Source organism: Mesocricetus auratus, unplaced genomic scaffold, assembly GCF_017639785.1.
Source record: "Mesocricetus auratus isolate SY011 unplaced genomic scaffold, BCM_Maur_2.0 Super-Scaffold_100707, whole genome shotgun sequence".
Classification (NCBI taxonomy): domain Eukaryota; kingdom Metazoa; phylum Chordata; class Mammalia; order Rodentia; family Cricetidae; genus Mesocricetus; species Mesocricetus auratus.
Genome location: NW_024429269.1, coordinates 11,492,380 through 11,515,080, shown reverse-complemented (window position 1 = coordinate 11,515,080; position 22,701 = coordinate 11,492,380). Strand labels below are relative to the sequence as shown.

The following is a 22,701-nucleotide window of genomic DNA, read 5'->3' as shown; positions in this document are numbered from 1 at the left end:
CAAGTAGCAAGACAGTCATATAACCCAGAATGTTCCCTCTCAGCACTGACCAATGAGAGTCATTGGTACACAGGTATTTCATGCCAAAATATGACTTTTGAGAAATTCTCCTAATTGTCCCAAATGTCAAGCAATCAGAAACCAACCCATACCTACTGATGTAATCCTGTAACTTTTGTCTTTAAAACCTAGCAGTACACAGGAAATTTCACTCCCTCTGAAGGCTGCTGTGTGGGCTAGCCAGATGGGGTCCCTGTCATGGTTGGATGAACAATAAAACCTTGTTTTTGCAGTTTGGTGGGTCTGTCTTCTTAGTGGTCTCTGGGGATCTTTGCAACTAGGGCACAACAATTTTAACTCACAGTTCATCATCCCAAAGAAGTTGAAGTGGCAGTAATTTGAAGCAGATAGTGACAATCCAAGCACAGTTAAGAGAATATTGAATTCATGTATACATGCTTCTCTCTCACACATCCTCTGCCTAGGAAATAGTCCCACCCACAATTAAGATGGGTCTTCCTGCAGGGTGGTGGTGGTGCACACCTTTAATCCAAGCTCACAAGGCAGAGGCAGGTGGATCTCAATGAGTTCCAGAGCAGTCAGGCCTCAGAGTAAGTCCCAGGACAGACAAGGCTGTACAGAGAAACAGTCTTGAAACATAAACAAACAAAAAGATGGGTCTTCCCACCCCAACTAACCTAATGCTGATTGACCCATCTTCCAGGTGAACTAGATTTTTTTCACACTGACAACACTTAACCATCACATCTGAAAATATATGTTGGTGAAAATAAAATCATGCCTTGTATTCAGCCCCTTCATTTATATCAAGGGAACAGGTAATTTTGTGTGCAGGTACATGTGTGCTCTTGTAGAGGCCAGAGGTCAACCTTTGGTGTTTTTCCTGAGAAGCTGTCCTTTTTACTTTTGAAACATGGTGTCAAACTACTTACCCCATATAGGATATCAATGATGAACTAAAATAAATGATAGATCCAATTCCAATTTAGAAAGCCAATAAAAAACCCACACCAAAACAAACAACAAAAAATATTTTTTTAGATTTAGTTTCTCAAAATTCACACATGGAGTATACTTTCACAGGAAAAAGTTAAGTATAACACTGAAAAGCTAAATACACACACACTTGTATTTTGTTGAAATAGTTTCTCTATGTGGCCCTGGCTGTCCTGGAACTTGCTTTGTAGACCAGGAACTGGGGTTAAAGGTGTGTGCCACCACCACCTGGCTACATACATTTTTAATGTTTCTTATATTCATACTAACATAAAAAGATATATTTTCTTAGCAATTATAATTCTCATAACAAAAGCTAAAACATGTACAAATTGAATTGAAAACAAATACAAAGTTAATAAAATTCAAATTACCTTTATTTACTATAACAAATGAACTGATGTGCACAAATAGAAAAATGTTTTAAAGAAAGAAAGCATGAGAATTTGGCTTATTAGCAAACATCTGTAGCTTCAGATCCTATTCTGTTCTTAAGCTGCTTGAATATATTTTCCTTTTGGTTTTAAGACAGGGCTTCTCTGTATAGCCCTGGTTGTCCTGGAACTTGCTCTATAGACCAGGCTGGCCTCAAACTCACAGAGATCCACCTGCCAATGCCGCCTGAGTGCTGGGATAAAAGGCATGTACCAACACTTCCAGTCTAAATATATTTTCTTTAACAATGTTAAAAATGCTTATTATATATGTATGTTGTCATTTCTTGCTCTTATGCCATAAAGTGGAAGTCATCTAAGAACAACTTTACAAGGTGAGACCCCACATAGTGACAAAACTCAAACTGTCTTTACTATAATCTGCAAGAATGACTATTCACTCCAATTGCTTTTCTATCTGGAATAGGAATTTTTTACTATTTATTTACTATTAGACATATTGGTAATGCGTAAGTCCCTCCACTTAAGTGCCACAATGAAATGGTACTGGTTCCTGGTACAACACTTGTCTGGGCAATGCAGACACTGACTGTGATGTCTAGTAGACAGGATGTTATGCATACAACAGCAGCACGCCATCTTCCCCATCTTCATCCAATCTATGCTCTATAGCGTCATCGGTTTTACTTTCCAAGGTAGATTTTAATTTTGAATACTTAACGCTGTTGTTGATGTGCATTTCACTTTCCTCATGTTTACTAAGAATATGTGACAAATGCTGCCAATCTTTGCACCCATTCTCATTTCTCAGCTGATTTTTCCCTTCCCCAAAGAGTCTGCAATATAGGCAAAACACTGAGTCTTTGGAGGCTGAGTAGAGCAGCCAGGACCTGGTGGTTTTCTCACCATTTGGAAGAATCCGTGTGTAGTACGCTTCTGAAAACTTCCTCCCTGTGCTGTCTTTTGGAAAATTAAAATTTCTTATTTGAGGGGGATCATTTTTGACAAGAATATCACGTTGTTTCACATTCAATATTCGGGGCCATGAACCTGGATCTGAAGACAGCAAACCTGACATCCCAGAGTCTTCTGAGCTCTTGTCTCCCAGTTGCTCCTGAACCGTATCAGGTCCAGCTCTCACAGGGGATGAGTTCCCAAGCTGCTCCTCCGGTGATGTGTCTAGGCTACATTGTGTTGCAACTTCTATTACCTCTGAAACCTTTTCCTTTTTTTCTGGTATTTCTCCTATTTTTCCTGAAAGTGTACTTGATTCATGTAATTTCCTTTCATTTTCTTCTCTGACAGCATTCCTTTTTCTGTTTTGTAAAAGTGCTATTTTTGATTTTGCTTCCATTATCTGTGAAGAAATAGATATTACAATTTTAATGGCATTTAAAAAACTGAAATATAGAAATAAGACCAGGCAATGGCTTATTATTAGCTTTCAAAGAAGTAAGGCATACCAAGCATGCACTCAGTGTACATAAACACATGAAACAAAGCACTCATACTCTTTTTTCCTTTTAACTTTATTTTATGTGTATTGGTTTAAAGGTGTCAGATCCCCTAGAACCGGAATTACAGACAGTTGTGAGCTGCCATGTGGGTGCTGGGAATTGAACCCAGGTCCTCTGGAAGAACAGCCAGTGCTCTTAACTGCTGAGCCATCTCTCCAGCCCCAGCATTCACACTCTTAAAATATAAAAAACAAAACTAGGCATAGCATACCTACCAGGATGGCTGCAACTGACAGTGACAAGCGGGAACATCATAGTGACATAGTGAAAAATTAGAATTTCGCTAAATCTATGATGGGGATTTAACAATGTTAAGTTGAATTGGGAAAGCAGTTTGGCAATTCATCTGACACTGTTAACACAAGGTATATATCTAACATAAACATTATGTTCACAAAACCATTCAATGGAATAAATTCAAATGGCAATTAAAAACAAAACAAAACAAAAAAACCTAAGTGTAAAGCCAGGTGGCACACGCCTTTAATCCCAGCACTTGGGAGGTAGAGGCAGGTGGATCTCTGTGAGTTCAGCCTGGTCTACAGAGTGAGTTCCAGGACAGCCAGGGATACAAAAAGAAATCCTGTCTCGAAAACAAAACTAACAAACAAAAAACTAAGTATAACCTGGCAAAGACACTAAACAACTTAAATCCCAGCACTTAAGGGAGGAAGAGGCAGGCAGATGGTAGCTTGGCTTAGTTCACACAGAGTTCCAGGCCAGCCAGAGATACATAATAAGACCTTATCCAAAAAAGAACGAAAGGAAGGAAGGAAGGAAGGGAGTGAGGGAGACAGGGAGGGAGGACGCAGGCTAACTGGCTAGTGTGCTGGTTAGTTTTATAACAACTTAACACAGCTGAGGTCATCTGAGAGGAGGGAACCTCAATTAAGAAAATGTCTCTAAAGTCAAGCAATGATGCTTCACACCTCTGGTTCCAGAACACAGGAGGCAGAGACAGGCAGATCTCGAGTTCCAGACCAGGCTGGTCTACACAGCAAGTTCCAGGACAGTCAGGACTATTATACAGAGAAACCCTGTTTCAAAAATAAACAACAAATTTTATATATATGTGTGAGAGAGACAGTATGTATATGTTTGTATATGTATTTTGATTCCCAGCACCAACATGGTGGCTTACAACTATTTGTAATCCCAGTTCCAGGGAATCCAATGACTTCTTTTGACCTCCAAAAGAACCAGGCATGAACATGGTGCACATAGACATACACACAGGCAATACACTCATACACACAAAAGAAAAATATCTAAAAAATAAAGCAAAATCTTAAACATAAAAAGCACCATTCCTTTACTAATTTTTTTCTTTCTTCCTTTAAAAAAAAAGATTTATTTATTATGTATATGGTATTCTCTCTGCATGTATGCCTGCAAGCCAGAGGAGGGCATCAGATCTCATTATAGATGGTTATGAGCGACCATGTGGTTGCTGGGAATTGAACTCAAGACCTCTGGAAGAGCAGCCAATGCTCTTAACCTCTGACCCATCTCTCCAGACCCCTCTTATTAAATTTTTAAACAGGATTTCCCTAAATGCCAGGCTGGTCTCAAAACTGACTCTTCCCCGCACTATACATGGCAGAATCGTATTTTAATACGGCAGACAAGGAAGACATTTTAAAATATTTTCTTTATTCTTTTTTTTTTTTTTAACTTTTTGAGACAAGGTTTCTATGTGACCCTGGCTGTCCTGGAACTCACCTCTGCCTCTTGTGTGCTGGATTAAAGGCATGAACCACCACCAATCAGCTCTTAAAACAGATTTTTATGTAGCCCAGGATGAATTATGGCACAAATGTGGAAATCAGAGGACAATTCAGCTCTGTCTCCCATCATGTAGGCTACGGGACTGAACCCAAGTTGCCAGATTTGGTAGCAAGTGTCTTTCTATCCACTGAGCCCTCTCTGGCCTGACTCTGAAGTTCTGATCCTCCAGTTTCTTCCTCCTGAGTGCCAGGAATACAAGAATGTACCAATAAGCCAGTGTTTAGAGGTACTTGGGATGGAACTCAGGGCTTTAATGCATGCTAGGTGAATATTAATAAACTATATACCACCAACAGCCTCCAAAACAATATAGAGAAACCCTGTCTCGTAAATACCAAAAAAACAAAAACCAAAAAACTATATGCCTTTAATCTGAAAATTCTGGATTATCCTTTATTAACTTAAGAATCATCAATTTGGGCTGGGTATGGTGGCCCACGCCTTTAGTCCCAGCATTCAGGAGGCAGAGGCAAGTATATCTTTTTGAGTTGGAGACTGGCTGATCTACAAAAAGACTTCCAGGATACCCCGGGCTACACAGAGACACCCTGTCTTGGGGTTAATAATTAAAAAAAACAAAACAAAACAAAAAAAACCCAAACAAGCAAAAAAAAAAATCACCAAATGACTTCTGGTTTTTGTTGTTGTCTTTTGGAGACAGGGTCTTTCTACAAAACCCTGACTGTCCTGGAACTTACTACGCAGACCAGGCTGGCTTTGAACTCATTAAGAGTCACCTACCTTTGTCTTCTGAGGGCCGTGATTTTAAAGACATGCACCACCACACCTGGTATCAACAAACTTTTCAGTAAGGATGATGGGAGTTCATATTCACAACACCCAGCAACACGCCCAGTCACAGGATGCCTTGGGCAAAATAATTTGTTGCGGGTCTGTCATGTATGAACAGGATGTAGAAGAGCATCGACCCACTAGATGCCAACAGCACCCCTAATGCATTGGCAGTAAAAAACGTTGCCTGAATCATTGGCTTAGATCAAGAGCACCTTTATATTTTGGGGCCACTGAGATTTCTCAGCCAGTAAATGCACTTGCTGTGTAAGCATGATGGCTTGAATTAGCCCTTTAAACTCAATGAGAAGAGAGGTGACTCTGGTGTCCTCTCATCTGTACAGGAGGGTCACGATGTTCACCTGCACTCACACTCATATATTAACCACTATTTATTTCATATATATTATATATAACTAAGTATTTTCTTTACTTTTGTTTTTATCTGGTAGGTGGTACCAGTAGAGGCCATCTGTAGCTGTCAGATCTCTGGTGTTGGAGTTACAGGTGATAGTGATCCACCTGATGTGGGTGGGAACGCAACCTGTGTCTTCTGGAAAACCAGCAAATGCTCTTAACCACTGAGCCCTCTGCTTTTTCTTAAAATATCCATACATCACAAAGGTTTCTCTACTACTCTTCTCTGAAGACCTGCTACTGATGACTTTTAAATAAAGTATGATCTGGATATATAGCTGTGGCCTATTTTGATTACACATATTTCCCCATCTTTCTTCTCTTCAAACCTTATGTTCTTTATTATTTTTACATTATGCGTTTATGTATGGTGTATTCACATGTGCACATATGCATGCACTCCTGAGCATGTGCAGTCACAGAACATTAAGTGTCCTGTTCTAAACACATGGTTACACAGGCAACCCTAGATAAACTCAGTGAGTTACAAAACAGAGACATTGTGGTGATTTGAATGAGATAGCCACTGTAAATCTCAGGCATTTAAGTAGTTGTCCCTAGTTGGTGGCTGTTTGGGGCTAAATTCAGAGGTGTGGCCTTGCTGGAAGAAGTAAATCACTGTAAGAAGGCTTTGATGTTTCAATACTCCTACCATTTCCAGTGTGCTCTCTCAACTTCCTGTTTGTAAATCGGATGTGAGCACTCAGCTACTGCTCCAGCTGTCTCCACTTCACTACCATGAATTATTATCATTCTGGAACAGTAAGCCCAAAATAAGCCCTTTCTTCCTTAAGTTGTTGTAGTCATGGTGTTTTATAACAACAAAAAGTAAATGATACAAACATGAATGTAGAAAAGGGATTTGGAGGCAGGGGAAGTTGACAAGGTGGAAATAAGGGAATGAGAGTAATGAAAATATAATATATATATACACTATATTCATTTATGATTTTTTTTCATTTTGTTTTCAAGACAGGGCCTCTTGGCTGTCCTCACTCTCAACTCACAGAGATCCACCTGCTTCTGCCTCTCGAGTGTTGGGATTAAAGGCGTGCGCCACCACCGCCCAGCTATTTATGAAATTGTTAAAGAAAAATAATTTAATCTCTAGACAAGGTCTTGCTTTGTAGCCTTGGCTGATCTAACTTGCTAGGTAGAACAGAGTAGATTCCACCTCACAGAGATCCACATGGCCCTGCCTCCCTAGTGCTAGTATGTGCCATCATCACAGGTATTAAAACTTAAGAGACCAGCACGGTGGTAAACACTTGAAACTGAGTACTCCTGCAGCACAATGGGAGATGGCAGAGAATCACCAGAAGCTTTAAGGCCAGATAGCCTGGTGCACGAATTCAATAATGAGGTATCGTTTCAAACAAGGTAGATGGCAAGGACAGACCCCCAGGTTGTCTTCCAACTTTCACACACAGGCACTGGCACTCACACAAACATGCACGTGTGTGCACACACAAGCAAAAGGGGGGGTGAGAACTAGGGGCTAGCGAAATTAAGCAATTAAGAGCACCAGGGTGCTCTTCCAGGGTTACATTCCTAGCTAGAACTCACATGGTGGCTCACATCTGTCTGTAACTACAGTTCTAGAGGATCCAACATTCTTTGACAGCCTCTGAGGGCATAAAGGATGCCATGTGATGCAGACAAACATGCAAGCAGAACAGCCGTGTACATAAAGCGATATCACAGGGACAAACGAAACAATGAATTACCTCTTTATATTCATCGGCACAACTCTGGCAGCAGAAACTCTTTTGCTGACCTGTAATCAGGACCCTGTGTCCAGTATTTTTGGGCATATACTTGCCACATTGTTCACAGCAGTTCATTATTAGACCATTAGTAAATCTGTATTCATTAAAGCAATTGTTACTACACAGTTTATGTGTTACATTGTTAACACTGATTTCATGGCGAACCTAAAAAAAAAAAACCAAAATTTCTTAAGACAGTATTATACAATTTACTGCCCTACAGTATTTGGATCCTTCCTTACAATACTTGGGAGGAGGATGAAGGAATTATTACCCATACTTAGAATGGTGTCTGTGCATCTAGCAGTACAGTGGTTCTACAGCTGTAACTAAAATAAATTTATGTCTTTGATCTGAATGGCCCTCAAAGCTACCCAACATCAGAATGAGTTACTGAGGACAATGTAAAACAAAGGACTGTCTGAAATAAATGTCTGTCTCTTCCTCTTGAACATGCATCAAACTATTTGTCCCACACATTCTTGTAGGATCTGGTACTTCTTTCATTGTCCTAAAATTACTGATTATTATAACTAATTCCACAAAAACAGACATGTACTTTGAGGGGTGGGAGAGACAAGGTTTCACTTTTATATATCCTTGGCTGTCCTGGGACTCAATGTATATAGACCTGGCTGGCATCAAATTCACAGAGATCTGCCTGCCTCTGCTCCTCAGGTGCTGGGATTAAAGGTGTGCACCACTCATTGGTAAATTCTTTCTATAAACAGAATTCTAACATCTTAGTAGTTCTTCCAACCTCAAAATTTGGAATATGGACATTATGTAGATAGCAGAGCTTACACTGGTACTTAAAAATCAGCATTATTCCTAGGAGCCTAAATAGTAGCAGTATAAAAAGTCAGACCTCTCCTAATTTATTACACATTATACATCTTGACTTAGTAAAGACTTCTTTTTTGAGACTCTGGGAGTATTCACAGGAAGACAGAGATGCACTATAAAATTCTGGTAAGGACTTGCTTGACTCCACTGGAGGAGTAACAGTTGCTGTCTTCACAGGAGAATCTCTGGAATACAAAGGAAAAAGAAATATCTTAAGATCACTGTACTTTAAAATCCACTCTCAGTGTTACTTCCACTATTTCCTAAATAATACAGGAGAAAATTCTTTCGTAACATCAGAAATGTGCTGAAGTTCATAGCATTTGAGAAGGATTAAAAAGGAGAAAATTCTTTTGTAACATCAGAAATGTGCTGAAGTTCAAAGCGTTTGAGAAGGATTAAACAGTGCTAGTAGTTGGGGCTAGAGACGGTTAGTGGTTAAGGCTGCACTGGGTGGTGGTGCACACCTTTGATCCCAGCACTTGGGAAGCAGATGCAGGTAGATCTGAGTTTGAGGTCAGCCTCATCTACAGGGCTAGTTCCAGGACAGTAAGGAATACATGAAGAAACCCTGTCTCAAAATGCACCCCCACCCAAAAAAAGAACACTGGTTGCTCTTGCAGACACCCAGGTTTGGTTTCTATCACCCACATGATGGCTTATAACTGTCCTTAACTCCAATTCCAGTGAACCCAGCATCTTCTTCAGGCCTCTGAGGGTACCAGGTATGCATGGAATATACTCACACAGACACAGGCAAAAAAAAAAAAAAAAAAATACTGGTAGAAAGAAACAAGACCAACGGTGCTAAACAGATGGCTCATTAGAACATGCATTGCTCTTACAGAGAACCTGAGCTTCGTGTCTAGCCTACATGAGGTAGCTCAGTACCACCTTTCAACCCCAGCTACAGGGTGATGCAACATCTGACTTTTGAGTGCAGCTGTACTCACATGTACCTACACACAAACACACACAACTTAAAGTTTCTTTTGGCCTTTATTTTTATTTTATGTATATGGTTATTTTGCCTGCATGTATGTCTGTTTACCATATAGGTACAATGCCCACAGAGGCCAGAGATGGTATTGAATCCCCTGAGACTGGAGTTAACTACAGTTAATCTGGATGTTAGAAAAACCAAGAGTAGCCAGTACTCTACAGCACTGACTCATCTCTCCAGCCCCATAAAAATAAATCTTAAAAAATTCTGGTAGTGGGCCTAGAGACATGGCCCAAAAGGAAAAGGCATTTATTGTCAAGCTTGATGAGCTAGGTTCCATCCCAGGGACCACACTGTAGAAGGAAAGGACCAACTTCAGTGGGTTATTCTTGAGCACGCCACACACACAGACACAGAGGCACACACACAAAATGTAGACCAAAACAAAACCTGCATGTAAAAAGGGAAAGGCAGATGTAGCACCTGAGAGAAGGGTACTATACTTCTGACCTCCATACACTCTTCTGTTAAACTACAGTATACAGGGGGACTGGAAAATAAAACAAAACCTCCAGTATAGATGAGCCTAGAGTTCTAGAATAACCCAACCTTAGAAACATCTCTGTAACACCTACCACAAGTCTAGCTTACATTTACATCCAGAGTATTTATTTATACTGGTAGCATTAAACCACATGGAGGTCTGCTTACTTTTTACATGTTACGTTCCGTGTCTTTCGAGTGCGTTTATGAGAGAAAGAAGAAAGGCAGATGGTTGAACAGAAGAGATGAGCTGATCCTTTTCGTTGATAAGCCGTCTGTCCCTTCTGTAGAGGAGTTTTGCAGTTTGCACAAGTGATTTTAGCAGGTTTAGTAAGATATTGGTTTGAGGGCTGGAATATCTGTTTAGGAAGTGAGGCCACTGGTGATAAAGATAACATCTCTTGCTGTTTCTGGTTACGAGGAAATGATGCTGATTGGGAGATCCATGCATCTTAAAAATGAAACACGTAAGAAAAAGTTATGGAATAAATAAAAATACACATTAGGACACATTTGAAAACTTTAAGAGACTGATAAGCACATGGTTAAGGCAAAATAACTTTGACAATCAATTCAGGATTCCTCCTACTATTTGACCAGGTATGAAATGTTTCCCATGAGCTCATTTGTTTCAACAGTTGTCTCCAGTTAGTGGATGCAGGGCCTACCTGGTAGAGACAGGGATTAGGGGAAGGGCTTAAGGCTACAGAACTAGCTTGGTTCAAGTCACAGCTCTCTGTGGTGCCATGTGAAAAGCAAGTATTATCCTGTGTGGTAGTGTAACCTATAATCATGGTGTGATGGAAACAGTAGGATGACTACAAGTTTGAGGCTAGCCTGGGCAAGACTACCTCTAAAGCAAGTGTTACAGGCAGTCGCCACTGGCTCCCCCAGCTTTGGGGATACCTGTCAGCTTCCCCTGTTGCAGTGACTGTATTCCCTAAACTATGAGCCAAAACATGTCCCTCCCACCTCAAGCTGCTTTTTTCAGGTATTTAAAAACAGCTGTTTTAAAAAAGTAACTAATACAACTACCTCATTTGCATTCTAAGGAATTTCCTTTTATCAGGGAAAAAGGTAAATGATGTTTCCTAAGATTATGACATGTGGTAAACCACCAGCTATGGTCAGACTCCTCAGACAAAAATCTGTTACCCGAATTTACTAGATTATGCAAGTACAGTAAGCTCTATAGATTTGTTGCTATTTCTCTGCGCTGCTAGGGATATACATGACTAGACAAAATTCCCATCCCTCTGTATTGCTTTTTATCTGTTATATACTGAAATTATACCTAATTCCCCAGGATATAAGGAGTAAGTGAAATACATAGTCAACTGTAAATAGAAATTATACTCTGGGGTTTAACTTTTACTGCTAACTTAAATTCAGATACAAACCAGATTTAGGCAGTAGCAGGAATAAAACAGCAATTTTTATAAGGTTTGTCATTACTAATACTATGGGAAAAATAAAATGTCAACTCTCAAAACAGTTTTGTGGACTTACTGATACTTAAGGGAGGTACATTTATATATAACTAGGAAACTAAAATACCCTTATTACATTGCCTAAGATGGTAGTTTATCTGAAAAAAATTTTTATAGAACTTTTAGCTGGGTATGGTTTTGCATGCCTGCAATCCCAAGTGCTGCAGAGGCAAGATGACTGGCTGAGTTCTGGACCAGCTTGGACTCTATACAATCTGTCTTTAAGTATGTCAGTTAATGGCCCAGCAGTGGGTTGCATGCCTTTAATTACAGCACTCAGGGACAGAGACAGGTCAGTCTCTTCTAGTTCAAGGCCAGCCTGGTCTACAGAGTGAGTTCAGGACAGGCTCCAAAGCTACACAGAGAAACCCTGTCTGGAAAAAACAAAAAGAAAAACAAAACAAGTCAGTTAATTTACCAACTTGCAGAGGGGAGGAGGAGCTATTAGTGTTTCTGTTTGACTTGAAGTCTTAGCCAAAAATTCCTAAATCACATCTTCAGGATACATTTTAAGACCACAAGAGCCAGGCATTGGTGGCATACACCTTTAATCCCAGCACTCCAGAGGCAGAGGCAGGCGAATCTCTGTGAATTCGAGGCCAGCCTGGTCTACAGAGTGAGTTCCAGGACAACCTCCAAAGCAATACAGAGAAACCCTGCCTCGAAAAACCAAAAAAAAAAAAAAAAAAAAAAAAAAAGACCACAAGAGGCTGTCTTGGTCACTGTTCTATTGCTATGAAAAGACATCATGACCAAGGCTAGTCTTATAAAAGAAAGCATTTAATTAGGTGCTGGTTTATACTTCAGAGGGTCAGTTCATGATTATGCTGGAGAGGAAAGATACAGAGTAAGGAAACACTCCTCCATTGCTGATGGGAGTGCAAACTTGTAAAGCCATAGAAATCAGTATGGTGGTTTCTCAGAAAATTAGAAATCAACCTACCTTACGATCCTGCCAATATTACTTTTGGACATATACCCAAAGGAGGCACACTCATACCACAAGAACATCTGCTATGTTATTAGTAACATTATTCATAATAGCCAGAACTTGGAAACAACCTAGATGCCCCTCAACCGAAGAATGGATAAAGAAAATGTGGTACATTTAAACAATGGAGTACTACTCAATGGTAAGAAACAATGACATCCTAAAATTTTCAGGCAAATGGAGAGAACTAGAAAAAAACATCCTAAGTGAGGTAACCCAGACCCAGAAAGACAAATATAGTATGTACTCACTCGTTAAGTGGATACCAGATATAATGTAAAAGATACCCAGCCTATAATTCACAACCCCAGACAAGTATAAACCCTCTTCCAGAAACAGATGGAAGCAGATGCAGAAATTCACAACTAAGCAATGGGCCAAGCTCCTAGAGTATAATCGAAGTGAGGGAGGAGAGACAATATGAACAAAGGAGTCAAGACCACGATGGGGAAACCCACAGAATCAGCTGATGTGAGCTAGTGAGAAATCATTGACTCCGGTCTGACAAATGGAGAACCTGCATAAGACCAAACTAGACTCCCTGAATATAGGTGACAGTGGTGTGGCTGGGATAATATATGAGGCCACTGGCAGTGGGTCTAAGATCTAATACACAAACTAATTTAGTGGAGCCCATTCTATATGGAGAGATACCTTGCCCAGCCTAAACATAGGAGTGTGGGGAGTAGGGAGGAGCCTTGGTCCTGACTCAACAAGATAATGGGACAGACTTACTAGACTTCCTAGGGGAGGCCTTACTGTCTCAGAGAAGCAGAGGGGAGGTGGGGTGGAGGGGAAGTTGGGGGATTCAGAGGAGAGGAGGGAGGGGGAACTGGAATTGAAATATGATCGATAGATAGAGAGAGAGACAGAGACAGAGAGACAGAGAGAGAGAGAGACGAGAGAGACAGAGACAGAGAGAGAGACAGAGACAGAGAGAGACAGAGACAGAGAGAGACAGAGACAGAGAGAGAGACAGAGACAGAGAGACAGAGACAGAGAGAGACAGAGACAGAGAGAGAGAGACAGAGACAGAGAGAGAGACAGCTCTGGCCTCCAGGCATAGAAAACACATACAACTTACTGCGTACCAGGATTGTGGGGTGCTGCAAATCTTCCATTCTGAAGTGCATCTGCTACATCCATCCTACCAGGATTAAAAGGTCCTACTCCAATCTTGGTCTGTGAAGTTAAAGATGGGGTGTATGTTTGTACATTAACACTGCATGTTTAATCGACATCTCCCAAGCTGGTACTCTACATGATGTACAATCATTAACTTCCTATCTCACCCAGCATTCAGGCCTTACACTTGTTTCTAAAGTGGTGACATTAGTATCACTAGGGTCAATTCTGTAGTGATGCCATTAGCACCCATTCCTGAATTTACCTTACTTCTTGATAGACTGGAAATGAAGAAATCCAAATTTTGGGTACTATTTTTGTTTTCATGAGGTCCCCATTCAGTAAAATTAGTAGGATTTTTCTCCTCCATTCCATTTGTTTCTGTGTCCCCTTCATCATCAATAACAATTGTTTCATATGTATTTCCTTTCTGAGAAGTCAAATCTCTCAAAGGAGGAGGAATTATGGAATAATTTCCCTGTGGATTTTCATGTTTTGAAGAAGCAAATACAAAGTTTCTTTCCTCAGCTCTTGCTGGAGCACAAACTGGAGGCTGTATTGACTCAACAAACACAACATCATCATCCTCCACAGGCGAGTTTCTAGATGCAATGACTACACAACTAGCTGGATCACTGAGTGAATCCGCATCTGTGACATGCGCTGCCATGGCCAAACTTCCTAGCAAAGCATGAGCCCGTATAGTCAACTATCGTCCCACCGGATAGTTATCCATGCCAAAGAGTCTGTAAGAGACAGAAAACAAAGGATATCTTCATATTACTGCAGCAATAACACTGTTTAAAAAAGAAACATTTTTCCAGGACAGCCTCCAAAACAATACAGAGAAACCCCGTCTCGAAAAACAAAAAATTTATCTGATACTCATTCTGATTTCCTGTTAACCACTTTGTTAAATTCCACTTCTTTGTGGCGTTTGATGGAAATTAAGCAGTTTGACAATAACTATGCTCATGTTTATATACTCTTTACTCACAACAAAAATAGCCTATGCTTCCTTTAAATTTTAACAAAATTCGGGCTAGAGAGATTGCTTGGCAGTTAGGAGGGTCTATTGTTCTCTTATGTAAGACCCGAGTTCAGTTTCCAGCACCCACACCAAGAGACTCACAACTGCATGTAACTTCAGCTCCAGGGAATCTGACACCCTCTTCTAGACTCCACAGGGACCTACATACATCCACAACTGTACATGTCCACACAGGCACAAGCTTAAAAAAAAAATCAGTCAATCACTCTATCTGTGTATCTATGTATCTGTTGATCAAGAGAGGGCAGATATGGTGGTATACACCTTTTGTTTTTTTGGTTTTTCAAGACAGGGTTTCTCTGTGGCTTTGGAGGCTGTCCTGGAACTAGCTCTTGTAGACCAGGCTGGCTTTGGACTAGCAGAGACTGGCCTTTCTCTGTCTCCTGAGTGCTGGAATTAAAGGCATGCACCACCATCTCCCAGCTGGCATACACCTTTAAAAAAAAAAAACAAACTTGTTTTTCTAATTTGTACTTTTTTTTTTTTTTTTTTTGGTTTTTCAAAAACAGGATTTCTCTGTGGCTTTGGAACTCCCTCTGTAGACCAGGCTGGCCTCGAACTCACAGAGATCCACCTGCTTCTGCCTCCTGAGTGCTGGGATTAAAGGCGTGCACCACCAACACCTGGCTTAATTTGTACTTTAAAAAAAGTTTTTTTAAAAATATTTATTATATACACACTGTTCTGCCTGCATGTCAGAAGAGGGAACCAGGTCCCATTATAGATGGTTGTGAGCCATCATGTGGTTGCTGGGAATTGAACTCAGGACCTCTGGAAGAGTAGTCAGTGCTCTTAACCTCTGAGTGATCTCTCCAGGCCCAATTTGTACTTTTTTAATGTATGAGTGCTCTGCATGTATAGCTGCAGGCCAGAAGATGGCCTTAGAACCTATGAACCTATTGTGGATAGTTGTGAGCCACCATGTGCTTGCTAGGTAAGAACAGCCAGTGTTCAGAACTTGACAGGCAGAGGCAAGAAGGCCTCTAAGTTTTGAGGCCAGTCTGGTCTACATAGAAAGTTCCAGGACGGACAGAGCTACACAGAGACTGTCTCAAAAAAAAAAAAAAAGAAACTAAAATTTAAAAAAAAAATAAAATTCCACTAAATACCAACTCAGTCCTTACATAATTACCATACCAGATGCTCTTATTGACTAGTGTCTATAATACTATAACCCCAATTCTCCCAGAATGCTCTCCAAATACTAAACTGCAATTTTATCATTAAATTTTTCTTGTCTATCCCTATGCCCCAGCTTAGGAAGCTTATGTAAATCCTTTTGTCAGACAAAGGCCTTTTCTTCTCTTCCTCTTCTTCCTGTTTTTTGTTTTGGTCTTCTAAAACAGTCCTGGCTGCCCTGGACCTCACTCTGTAAACCAGGCTGGCTTTGAACATGTGCTGGGATTAAAGGCATGTGCCACCACAGCCTAGCTAAGAGACATTTTTTTTAATTGAGGTTCCCTACTAACTGATGATTCGAGCTGTGTCAAGTTGACAAAATCATCCAATACACTGTACAAAACAGAAAAGTTACTGTTTGATCACTTAGTTATGTTACACTGAGCAAGCTATTACATCTCATTGAATTACATTTTCTAGATTATAAACAAAATGGATATAAAACAAGATTATATCTTGGTATGTTCCAAGATTGAGGATAGGTAAGTGCTATAAAACTGAACTACAGCTCCAGTCCTAGATATTATAAATCTTGATGGGTTACTGTTCTCCAATTTTATTTTTGCAACAGAGAAGTTTACCTATAAACAGTAGTATCTTTCAGTTAATAGGATACCTGGATATAGATGATAAATAATAACCTAATATGCATTTTAAAAGGCTAAAGAGCAAAATTCTGATTTATTCCAACATAATGAAAACTGCCAGTAAAAAATGAGTCAGGCTGGGCGTTGGTGGCGCACGCCTTTAATCCCAGCACTGGGGAGGCAGAGGCAGGCGGATCTCTGTGAGTTTGAGGCCAGCCTGGTCTACAAGAGCTAGTTCCAGGACAGCCTCCAAAGCCACAGAGAAACCCTATCTCGAAAAACCAAAAAAAAAAAAAAAAAAAAAAAGAGTCAGAAATGGGTGTGGTGGTGCCCTTCTTCAATCCCGGCATTCAGGAGGCAGAGGCAAACAGATCTCTGTGAGTTCAAAGCCAAGCCTGTCTACATCTCAAGCTTCAGGACAGTCAGGACTGCAGAGATGCTGTCTCAAATAAAACAAAAAGGAAATGAGTAGCAGCGTTAGGAAGGTTAAGAACCACTGACTTAGCAAGTTCCAGGACAACCAGGTCTAGAAAGAGATCTTGTCTCAAAAAAAGCAAAAAATCATAAAATGAAAAAGTCCTCTAAGTCTCTAAATGTATACTGGATAGGCAAATATTTAAAATTTACATTTCAACATATTAATTGTTACATTTTCACAGTTGAGTTGTGGGTACCTAGTGCTTTTAATTTGGGCTTAAATTGCCTATCAATTTTGAATTTATTATAAATGATGCTTTGATTCGATGTAAATCTAGGTGGGAGAGAAATGAAGTGAAATAGGATCTGAACCTTTTATCAGGAACAGTCAGACATCTTTGGCTTTTGATTTATCTCCACAAGTATTCTCCCAATGTCAAGAATTCTACCAAGTTCAAGATAAATAAACTGGCCGAAGACTGCTCTGCATCATTCATATGTAGGCTGTCTGTTTTGTGTTTTTAGAATTAAATGAGATGACTCAATACAAGTCACCTCTTTTCTGGCAGTGGATCCGTTTACTGACAGCCCAATTTTCTCAATACCCTGATCGAGGTCTGGGGATACTTGTTATTTTTTGTCTAGCTGTTTGATTGCTTAAAAATACACCTCTTATACAATGTAAATATGCTACATTAAAAATTCTTTGGTAGCTGGCTTCGGTATTTTCTTACTTCACTGGCTAGATATCTTAAATAGAAAAATTAAAGGATTTTTATGACAGAACTTCACGAAGTATTTGAAGACTGTTTGCAACGTTGCGAAGATCAAGAGAAGTGCTCTTTACCTTCTCTATATTATTTACCACTGTCTTAAAGCTTCTTTCCAAAACTGCACAAAATAAATTGAAACTAATACATTGAGCTTGTGAGTTAATTTTTACATGGAACTCTTGGTGCTATGTTTAAGCTCATGTACTTAATTTACTGTCTCAAGTTTTTTTATATACGTATTTAAGGCATTTTTATGTACATAATGCTGGTAGACCAAATATAATATTAAATAAAATTTTTATGGTGTCATTTTCCCCAAAAAAATTTACATTTCAAGTTGTCTGGTCCAAAAGAAACTCTAAACAAATGGTTAACAAGTGATGCTTTTTTTAGTTTTTAGGGACAGGGTTTCTCCGCGGGTTTGGAGACTGTCCTGGAACTCTCTTTGAAGACTAGGCTGGCCTTGAACTCAAGGTGATGCCTCTTAGCATACCAAGAATGTGTGCTGACCTCCAGGCTCCTCACCCTGCCCCCTACCCTACACTTTACCTCATGAGCTTCCCCTCCCCCAGGTTCTCATTCCTATATAACCTTGCCATTTTGGCTGGTCTCTTCCCTTTGCCCCCACCCCCTTAGTCCCCTCCAACCCCATGGCCTGGTCCATTCAGAAGGCCATGTTCAGTCTACTACTCTTTCTCCCTGCTCTTGACTATTCCAGATTTCTCATATCTACAATAAAAACCTTCTCACCCACACCTTGACACAGTCATGTTCTCATTTCATTCAACAGCTTTCATTGAGCGGTTTAGACTTTGGTTCAGTTTAATTTTGTTATGGGGACCTTTGTATGAAGTCTTTAAAAATTGGTAAGCATCCTCCATCAAACTGATTTGTAGGCAAGCCTGTGGGCATTTCCTTGGTTGCTGAGTAATGTAGGAGGCCCAGCCCAATGTGGGTGGTGGTAGCCCAAGGGCAGGTGGTCTTGGGTCATAGAAGACAGTCAATGGCATGGGGAGCAATCGAGCAAGTAGCTTCAGTTTCTGCCTTCAGGTTCCCACCTCAACTTCCTTTCATGATGGACTGTAAAATGTAAGATAAGTGTGAAGAAAAATGAAGTTGACAGAAGCCTCATTTGTGATGTTTCAGGGGGAAGCGAGGCCTGACAGCGCCGTTCTTATGACATATTTTAATCTGTCACTTGTTAGCTGGGGCTGAAAAATCAGCTGTGATTAACAAGAGACCAGCATCACTGATGGAATCTGGAAAGCATCTGGGTGCACACTCTGATTCCAGCACTTGGGAGGTAGAGGCAGGCAGATTTGTATGAGTTTGAGGATAGCCTGGTCAACAGAGTTCCAGGACAGCCAGTGCTACACAGAGAAGCCCTGTCTCCGAAAAAAGTAAACAACAAAAAAGAAATCTGGAATGTTATTTCCTCAGGGTCAGCACACAGAAGCTGTAAGGCTACATCTTAGTGGTATGTAAAAGTACTGGCGATAATGACAGCATTATTGTAAGCTGCAGGAGTCAATGAGTCACAGAGAGAAACTTGAGGCTTGGCATCAAGAACCCAGGAGGGACACTGAAGACACAGCCTTATTTGCAATAAAGACCCCAGCATATTGGAGAGTCCAGGGTTGTGAAATAACCACAGACAGATGCAGGTGTGAAGGAGGCAGCCTTGAGTCAGGAGACAGCCCTGTGTGTGCAGATGGCAGAGCCGCACAAAGTGAAGCTGTCCCAAGTGCTCTAGAGCCCAAAAGACAGATCAGGACTCAAATCCCAGATGTCAGACTGGACTATTTATTTACATTGTCCAATTCTGCTTTCGCTTTGATCAGATTGTAACTGTGCCTGCTTCTTCCCTCTTGTAATAATAAACGTGTGACTGTATTTTATTTATGAGTACCCAGTTGAGAAACTTTTACTTATTGTAGATATTTAAAAACTTATTATTTAACGTGCATGGGTGTTTTGCCTGCATGCATGTCTACACACTGCCTGTAGGCCTGATGCCCAGTTCCCTGGAACTGGAGTTACAGACAGTTCTGAGCCACCATAAGAATGCTGGGAATTGAACCCACTTCCAACCCCACACACACGCGGAAAACTGAGGACCAAACTCAGGGTCTTGTCCTTGCTAGCTAAGAACTCTACCACTGAGCTAAATCCCAAATTTACTACTTCCTCTCCCTGCTCTAGATTATTCCAGATTCCTCATATCTACAATAAAAACCTTCTCAACCACACCTTGAAGCAGTATGTTCTCATTTCATTCAATAGTTTTCATTGAGCTATTTAGATTTTGTGTTGGTTTAATCTTGTTATGAGGTGCTTTTGTATGATTTTTTTTGTTGTTTTTTTGAGACAGGGTTTCTCTGTGGCTTTGGAGGCTGTCCTGGAACTAACTCTTATAGACCAGGCTGGTCTCAAACTCAGAGATCCACTTGCCTCTGCCTCCCAAGTGCTGGGACTAAAGGCGTGAGCCACCACCACCCGGTTAAAATAATTTATTTTTATCTCAAGTGACTTGGTATTTTGCCTGCAGGTGTGTCTCTGTGAAGGTGTCAGATCCCCTGGAACTGGAGTTACAGACAGGTGTGAGCTGCCATGTGGGTGCTGGGAACTGAACCCAGGTCCTCTGGAAGAACAGTCAGGGCTCTTAACCTCTGAGATATCTCTACAGTCACCAAACCCACTACTCTTAACCAGTGCAGTTTCTCTTTAGTTACCAGATTTTAGATTTTTAAAGAGATGCTGGCTATTTTAAAGAGGTTTTCAACTTATAGAAAAAATGTGTTTTAGATTTATTCATCTTGTGAGTAATTTTGCTGGCATGCATGGACATCACAGGCATGTGCCTGGGAGTCACAAGAGGGCATCAGATCCCTGAACGAAGTCAATGGTGGTTGTGAGGCGCCCCCCCCCCAATACTTAAGTGCAGGGGTTCTCAATGGCTGAGCCCTTCCTCTAGCCCTAAGGCTTTGAACTTATAAAGCAGCAGCAACCATGGATCACAGCACCTTGGGCAAACCACTATCAAAACCACTGTAGTTTTCTTGAGACAGGGTTTCTGTGTAGCCCTGGCTGTTCTGACACTTACTTTGTAGAGCAGGCTGGCCTCAAACTCAGACATCTGCCTGCCTCTGACTCCCAACCACTAGGATTGAAAGCATTCGTCACCACAACCCACGTGTTAAAGTATTTAAATTTTTTTAAATGTTTATTTAATCTAACTTAAGTATATGATTCTTTCAAAGTTTATTTAATTTTGTGTCTGGTTACCCAGGTGACTGAGGAGGGCAGAAGTATCAAGTCCCCTGGAATTAGAGTTACAGGCTGTTGTGAGCTGTCATTTGAGTGCTGGGACCCAAACCCAAGCCTCCTGCAAGAGTAGCAAGTATTATTAACTGCTGAACCATCTCCCCAATCTCCTTCCAACTCCCCTACCACATCTCCCCAAAACGGTTTCTCTGTATAGTCCAGTATGTCCTGGAACTCAGAGATCCTCCTGCCTCTGTCTCATGAGTGCTGGGATCAAAGGCCTGCTCCACCATACCCAGTCAAATATCCATTCTTAAAAACTAAACAGAGAATTCTACAGCCAGACACTACCCTAACTTTAAAAAGGTACGTCTGATGGGTGCTAAAGAGATGGTCCAGCACTTCCGAGCATTTGCTATTCTTCCAGAGCAAGAGTTCTGATTCCAGCACCCATTTAATCCCACTTGCAAATACCTGGAACTCCAGGGAATCCAACTCACTCACTCACTCACTCACTCACTCACTCACTCACTCACTCACTCACTCACTCTCTCTCTCTCTCTCTCTCTCTCTCTCTCTCTCTCTCTCTCAAGTAACTGGAACTCCAGCAAATCCCCGCCCCCTCAAAAATACAAAAGATATGGCTAAGCAGTACTATATAAGGAATCACAGGGGCTGGAGAGATGGCTCAGTGGTTAAGAGAACTGGCTGCTCTTCCAAGGGACCAGGGTTTAATTCCCCACATTTCCAGTGCAGCTCCCAACCTGCTCTCCAGTTGTAAAGGATCCACTGCCCTCTTCTGGTCTTCGTGAACACTGCATCCGAGCAGCAAAACATATACATGCAGCAAAACACCTATACAAGTAAAATAAAATCTTTTAAAAACTGAAGGAACTGTAATTCACTCTTCCTCAATCTTAAAACATATGTCAGTAATTTTTAGGTATTTAATGTTTATTTTAAAACTTACTTTAATTACTATTAGTTTTAAAAATACAACAGAAAGAAATATCTATCGGAAAGGAGGACAAAAATGTTAAGTGCACAGGATTTTAATGAATTGGAGCTTAGTCCTATTTAAGAGTTCTGGAAAAAAAATGTTAGTGGTACCCACAGGTGTCACTGGCTCTACTTTGCGGGCAGAGGCCGGTCAAGCAGCAACTTGACATAACAGAAAAGCAAACCTCATATGAACAGTCTATCCTAGTAAGTTTAAACAGGAAAAGTTATGCAAAATGACTCACGATGGAGATGTTTTCCTTATTTCTGCCAAATGTTTCATCAGATTGTCTTGAAAGTCCTAGAGTAAGAGGGAAGAAAACAAAACACCCGTTAGCACCGATAGCAAATCGAGAATCGAGCATCAACCCTGAACACCAGAGGAGGAAGTAAACCAAGTCGACGTGGTTCCCGAGCTTTTCTAGAAACCTTCTCCAAATAAATAGGGATCAACTATTAAAAACAATACAGCAGACCAAGATCAATCTATTCTTTCCAGTTTCTGACTCAGGAGTTCTGTGCCCAGCTCAGCAGAAGGATAAACGCATCCTCCAGTGCCTGTAAGGGATTCCCATTTCTCCCAAGCCCACTCTTGGCACAAAAGTGTCAAGAAGATGGAAGCGGCTCAATTGCCACAAGCACCTGCCCGGGACCTAAGGTCCCTACGCCTGGGACACTCTCGATAGGCCCCAAGTCAGCCATGAGAAAGTGCCTCACATTAAGATTAGAAGCTGCACAGCTCGGTGGAGAAGAGCGAAAGAGAAACGCCGCAGGTCTTAAGCGGCTCCCTCACCACCG

At 40.8% G+C, this 22,701-nt stretch overlaps 1 protein-coding gene across 1 annotated transcript; it reads right to left on the bottom strand.

Moving 5' to 3' along the window:
* Positions 1–1,376: 1,376 nt before the first annotated feature.
* Positions 1,377–22,197, bottom strand: Zmym5 (zinc finger MYM-type containing 5). Its single transcript, XM_040740638.1, has 8 exons — positions 22,149–22,197; positions 21,669–21,759; positions 13,899–14,379; positions 13,600–13,690; positions 10,196–10,478; positions 8,564–8,726; positions 7,654–7,860; positions 1,377–2,769 (listed from the first exon to the last, which is right to left on the bottom strand). Exons 3-8 carry the CDS (start codon positions 14,301–14,303, stop codon positions 2,026–2,028), a joined length of 1,893 nt encoding a protein of 630 aa, XP_040596572.1. The 5' UTR covers positions 14,304–14,379; positions 21,669–21,759; positions 22,149–22,197; the 3' UTR covers positions 1,377–2,025.
* Between the last annotated feature and the right edge of the window lie 504 nt (positions 22,198–22,701).